Raw genomic sequence first — 6,399 nt, 5'->3', positions numbered from 1 at the left:
CCTCCTAGGCGCCCTCGCCCCCCGTCGCTTTCCCGGGCTCTTCCTGGCCATGTCTCCCGCCCGGCTCCGGCCCCGATTGTGGTTCTGCCTGCTCCTGCTGCTGCTGCTGGTGCCGGCGGCGCGGGGCTGCGGGCCGGGCCGGGTGGTGGGTAGCCGCCGGCGGCCGCCGCGCAAACTCGTGCCGCTCGCTTACAAGCAGTTCAGCCCCAACGTGCCTGAGAAGACGCTGGGCGCCAGCGGGCGCTATGAAGGCAAGATCGCGCGCAGCTCGGAGCGCTTCAAGGAGCTCACTCCCAATTACAACCCCGACATCATCTTCAAAGACGAGGAAAACACCGGCGCCGACCGCCTCATGACCCAGGTGAGCGCGATCCGCCCTACCGGCGCGCCGCCGCCGGAGCACCGCCACCTGCCCAGCCCTACCCGCCCCCTGGCACCTTCTCTCTGCTACCAGGCACGCCCCCTGGCACCTGCCCCCTCTCGCCAAGCCCGGCCACCTCCTGTCCGAGACACTTCGGAAAGCCGGGCCAGGCCAGGGGTCCGGGCGGGAAGGTCGGGCATCCCTGAGTCGGCCTGAGTGCGTGAGAAGAGAGGCAGCAGCTCAGCGAGTTGGCGGCCGCACCTCGGCCCCAGAGTGCTGGCGGCTCAGGCCAGACGCTGCGCCCGGAGCTACCTCGACCCGGCTGACACCTATGCCCCCGGAGCCCAAAGTTGGCGCTCCCAGTTTAACCCTCCTCGAGGCTGCGTCCCTTTCACATCGAAGCCCTAGGCACCCTGGAGGTCGAGCGGCCCCCGCGCGCGCTGTTGATCCTGCCTGGGACTGGGATTAGGGAATAGTCGAGAACTGAGCCAGAGGCGGAGGTGGAGAGGAAACCCCGCCGGGCGAGCCCACGTGTCTGTCCCCAGGCAGAGCGGCGCGGTTGCGGTTGAAGGGTGGGGCTTTGAGACCAAACCTGGGGCACCCCTGGGCTTAGCGATGGGTCCGGGAAGCACTGAAAGAGGTGGCGAGAAAGGCAGTAAGCAGAGCCGCGATTCTGGGCCCTGCGCTCTGGGTGGGCAGGACTCAGCGCTGCGCCAGTCGCAGGGACACACACTCGCTTCCCGCAACGCGGTGCGCGACCAGAGAGACCTGCACGGATTCCTTCGTCCGGGGCCTCCCGCGGCTCTCTAAGGTCCCTTCGGAAGAGCGGCTAGATCACGACCTTCAGCATGCGCCCTGGCGCCGGGGCTGGCCGGGCGGCTGGTGTCTCGGGGCCGAAGGTTGGCTGGTGGCCGGGCCGGGCCGGGCGCCTAGGAATGCAGATAAGGATCCGGGCCACGGGCTGGGCAATCATTGACAGCGAGTGAGCGCCCAGGCTGTGGACCCGGGGAGGGTAGCGGTGGGGGAAATGGGGTGGAGAGCAGGGCAGACGGAGGTGGGGGCTGCAAGCCGCGCCACCAAGCCGCGGAAGGAGCACGCGGATCTCCCTCCCTGGGCCAGGAGCTCTCCTGGTCAGGCCATGGGGCCTGCCTGGGGGAGGACCTACCAGCTTCGGGTGGAAGCCGCTGTGGACTCCCGGGAAGTCGAGTCCAAGGGTCTTGTGGGGCCCGCGCTGCACGGGCGTGGGGGTGAGACAAGGGCTACGCACATTTGGCGGGGGCCTTCGTGGAGGATGCATGAGATCCCCTGCTGACCCAAACCATAGCCTCTGCGTGCCTCTTTTTGCAGTTAGCTGCATGGTCCCTTAGTTACTCGGACCCAGGCGACACGAGGTGGCAGTGACGCGGGTCCTCTCTGTGGTCTTTCCCTTTGCCGTTATCTCTAATGCCACTCCCAGTGAGGAAGATCCTGGAGACCTGAGGGATACTCGGTTTACCGAGTCAGGGCGCTCTCCTACTGGCGCTGCGCACTAGCAGAGAGGGACATTAAGAGCGGGCCACCCCCACCCCAAGAAACACACCTTGGAGAGAGCCCAGGCACTAGCCGACAGGCTTCTGTGCATCTTGCTTGGTGCGAGTGCTGGTGCAGGCGAGCTTGGGATCATGAGATAGTCCCAGCAGAAATGCTCCCCAATGCATCCAGAGACCCACGCAGGCGCAGGTCGCTGCCCCCCTCCAACACGTGCTCGCCGGTCGCCCAGGCGCCCTGCACCTGCCGTGCCTCCGGGGTCCACGGCCCTCCGGCCTCAGCCCTGAGGCTGCGGTGACACCTACTGGGCACCGTGGGCTTTGCACGCCTCTCAGGCAGCCGCAGGCGTTTGGCCGGGCAACCACGGCTTCACGCCCAGTCTCTGGGCAGTCTTGATTCCTGGCAAGGCTCAAGGACCAAGCCCCGGGAGGGTTAGCCTCACTGTGAGATGGAGTGGCCGATACATGGAGGGAGAGATAGAAGGCATGGGATGGAAAGGATGTTCCACCTAATAGAGAAGGCTCTCCTGAGGTCACACTATGCACGCGCTGCGCGCAGCACCACTGTGCATGGCGGGTCAGGAGGCATGGAGGCGCCTGGATGCTAGAACGGGAGCAGGTTAAGAACCCCTAAGTTCCTAAGGAGACGGGTACCCCTCTCTCATGGCAATACGTGCGGATGGGGAGTGCGAAGCTCAGTCGGTCCCTTCCCTTAACTTGGCCCTGGTCCTTCCCGCAGCGCTGCAAGGACCGCCTGAATTCACTGGCCATCTCCGTGATGAACCAGTGGCCTGGCGTGAAGCTGCGGGTGACAGAAGGCTGGGACGAGGATGGCCATCACTCGGAGGAGTCATTGCATTACGAGGGCCGCGCCGTGGACATCACCACGTCGGACCGCGACCGCAATAAGTACGGACTGCTTGCGCGCTTGGCGGTGGAGGCCGGCTTCGATTGGGTGTATTACGAATCCAAGGCCCACGTGCATTGCTCGGTCAAGTCCGGTGAGCTGCCGCCAGGGGGCTGGACCCGGGGTCGGGGCCGCAGGGCGTGGGCAGGCAGCGCAGCACCCGCGGGGGGCCGGAACGTGAAGAGGCCTGCCGGGAGAAGGAGGAGGGGACCTGGGGGAAGAGGACACCGGAGGCGGCGCTCCCTGAGGCTGCTAGTGACCGCCTGCTCCTCCTGGTAGTGTCAGGGAGGGAGCCTAGGGAGACAGGGCCCTGAGCCAGTGCCAATAGCGGTCTTCGGTCCTGAGCCTGCCGCAGCAGGTACACCACAGAGCAAGCTGGAGATGGATGGAAGAAGCGAGGCTAAACAGACACCACAACCTCTCCCCCCTCCCCCAGCCCGCAGCCGGGTGCAGGACAAGGCTGGGGGTGGGATCAGGGGCCAGAAGCCTAGAGATTCAGAGCACACTACCCAGCTGCAGGTCAGAGGGGGCGCAGGCGTCCCCAAATATCTTCACCAGAGCCCCCAAAGCTGGACATTCTGGGGCAAAGCCAGCCACGCGAGCCAGAACAAAAGTGGACTCAATAAAGTGGATTTTTTTTCTAGATTGGCCGCCTTGTTGATCAGAGTTGGCAGGTGCTTGGGGACCTCGCCTCCTCCCTCTTACCCTGAGCCCAGCTGTGGGTGTCTCAGCGTGGAGCACAAATTGCACCCACAGATGGGGCACACAGAGAGCTGGAATGCCCGGTTCTCGCTGGTCTTCCAGTGGTGGTCCCACACCAGCTCACAGCCTCAGTTCTGCTCAGCACCCACTATGTTTATGTCAAGTCACACGACCCTTGACCCTGGCCCCTGCCCACACCCTGGGTAGCCAGTGCTGACCCACAAGCACTGTTCTCCAGCTGCCACTAATGCCACTGTGTCCTGTCTTGCATAAGACCCTGCATGGGAACCAAAAGATGACAATTGTGTCCTTGGCCCAACCTGCCCCTGCCTGTCACTCTGAATGGTCCCTGAGCTGGCCCCACCCTCCCTCCTGTAGATTGAGGGGTCTGCTCTTCCACACAACTTAGGGTGCCAGCCTAAGGATGATTTGCATCTGAGCAAAGGCTGGGAAATGTCAGGACATAGCCCCCCCCCCCCCCAGGCACTGAGGGACATGTCCTGGTGCAGGTGTCAGGTGACCAGGACCTGATTGCACTAGCCTTGGACCTCCTTCAGGATGGGAACGGCTCCTGACACCAGGAGTCTCCTGGGTTCAAGAGGGCACTTCTGCTCTCACCCTCTGGGTCTCAAGCCCAAGTTTGTCCTCTCATTGGCAAAGGGTTAGGCTAGTGAAGAGGCGGGCAGAAGTCACAGGGCAGGTTGGGGTTTGGAGCCTTCTTAACAAGTGAGAGGAAGGGGCTACAATACAGAAAGGGCTGGGCATTCTCCAGGAGCAGAGGTGCATGTGGTTGGCTGGGGTGTCTGGGACAGAGGTACTGAGCCTGGAGGTGGTACTGAGCCCCCCATCAGTAACTCCATTATGTCCCTTCTTCCTGCAGAGCACTCAGCAGCTGCCAAAACCGGTGGCTGCTTCCCAGCTGGAGCACAAGTGCGCCTAGAGAGTGGGGCTCGTGTGGCCTTGTCTGCCGTGAGGCCCGGGGACCGGGTACTAGCCATGGGGGAGGATGGAAATCCCACCTTCAGCGATGTGCTCATCTTCCTGGACCGTGAGCCAGACAGGCTGAGGGCCTTCCAGGTCATCGAGACCCAGGACCCTCCACGGCGCCTGGAGCTCACCCCTGCGCATCTGCTCTTCACTGCTGACAATCACACAGAGACGGCAGCCCAATTCCGGGCCACGTTTGCCAGCCACGTGCAACCTGGCCAGTACGTGCTGGTGGCCGGAGTGCCCGGCCTGCAGCCTGCCAAGGTGGCCTCCGTCTCCACACACGTGGCCCTCGGGGCTTATGCCCCGCTCACGAGGCATGGGACACTAGTGGTAGAAGACGTGGTGGCTTCCTGCTTCGCAGCTGTGGCAGACCACCGCTTGGCTCAGCTGGCCTTCTGGCCCCTGCGACTGTTCCACAGCTTGGCATGGGGGAGCTGGACCTTGGGGGAGGGTGTGCACTGGTATCCTCAGCTGCTCTACCGCCTGGGGCGCCTCCTGCTGGAAGAAGGCAGCTTCCACCCACTGGGCATGTCCGGGGCTGGGAGTTGAAAGGACCCCAGTCCTCCACTCTGGAACTGCAGTGCTGGGTGCAAAGACCTTCCTTGCCAGGGGAGCCCTGGCTCTAAAAGAGACCCCGCTGGGGGCACTGGTCTCTGCCACCTCCTGCCTCATTGAGACTGGACACTGCCAGTATCCCTGCCGGCCCCGCCCCCCCAGGGTGCAGCCATGGAGCTGGTATAGGGTGGAGGAGGGGTCTGCCTAGTATATACACCTGGAGGCTGGCACAGGGGTTCACTCAGCCACCAGTTCTTGTTCTGGTTTTCTATACCCCACCTCCCTCTGTGGGAAGGACGACATCATATATGTGTTGGGGACTGTTCTCTCTGGTCTCCCTTGGGGACTAGCGTCTGCCTCTTCACTATTGGTGATGGACCGCACGCAGAAGGAAGAGGTGCTGCCCTCCTGTGGGCTTGCCCCTCACTTGTTGCTGCTAGATGCCCTGGGACCCAGCAGGGAGCTATCTGGACTCACAGCCATCCAGAACCAAGGTGGCCCACAGAGGGCAGGCAGTCCTCCTGGCCATCATCAGGATGGGGCATGGCCTTCCTGCCTGGCTACACTCCTCCCAGCACCACCTGAGACAGTCTCTGGCAGTGTGCTGTGTTCCGGCCAACATGACCAAAGTGGCTGCAGAAGGGGCTGGGGGCTGCACCCCCTCCCAGGCTAAGCTCCCTCTTCTGCTGAACCATGCTCCTCACCCCCACCTCCAGCCAGTCTCCCCCCCTCACCTTATTTATTGGCATGGAGGGAGGAAGCCCATGGGGAAAACTTGGGGGAAGATGTATTGGCCTTTTCTTTGTTTTCTTCCTTTTGTAATAAAAGTTATTTAAGTTGGTAGAGCCACAGAGTGCAGGATGCTGGGACAGGGATAGAGGCCCGGGGCCCAGTTCCCTTCATGATGAGGCTCTGCCCACCTTCCTCCTAACACAAACCTCAGAACTCCCACCTTGTCTATGGGTCGCTTTCCGCTCAGGAGCCCTACAAAGTCTACAAAGAAAGCTGTGCTCTGCACTGGCCAGGCCTTTCGCTTGCTGACTTTAAGGTTTGCCTTGACTCAGTTCTTAGAGAATGGAGGTGACTAACCTATGTTCATTTTGTTGATCTGGAAGCATCTCCACTGTGCCTTGTGCCAGGGACTTTCCTTGTTGACTCTGGGTGCTCTCTCAGAGCCTGAGTTGCTGGCTCTCACTGCTGGTCAGGGCCTACAGTAGGAAAAGCTTCTGTAGAATGTATATGGGTCTTGTAGCCCATTCTGACTTCTTGGACAAATCTCAGAGGTCCCTAACCTTACAGCCCTCAAACTTGCACACCATCTGGGAACTGGCTGACAGGTGTTGCCTGAGCCTACTTGC

The 6,399-nt window shown here is 62.1% G+C and overlaps 1 protein-coding gene across 1 annotated transcript; it reads left to right on the top strand.

The window, feature by feature from the left end:
* On the top strand, positions 1-5,085 carry IHH (Indian hedgehog signaling molecule). The gene is made up of 3 exons (XM_040986418.1): positions 1-361; positions 2,627-2,888; positions 4,377-5,085. Exons 1-3 carry the CDS (start codon positions 50-52, stop codon positions 5,033-5,035), a joined length of 1,233 nt encoding a protein of 410 aa, XP_040842352.1. The 5' UTR covers positions 1-49; the 3' UTR covers positions 5,036-5,085.
* Positions 5,086-6,399: the final 1,314 nt, after the last annotated feature.

The sequence above is a fragment of the Ochotona curzoniae genome, unplaced genomic scaffold (assembly GCF_017591425.1).
Source record: "Ochotona curzoniae isolate NIBS_2020 unplaced genomic scaffold, NIBS_Ocur_1.0 contig_4514, whole genome shotgun sequence".
Classification (NCBI taxonomy): domain Eukaryota; kingdom Metazoa; phylum Chordata; class Mammalia; order Lagomorpha; family Ochotonidae; genus Ochotona; species Ochotona curzoniae.
Note: the sequence above shows the minus strand (reverse complement) of the source record. Positions and strands in the feature narration are given on the sequence as shown.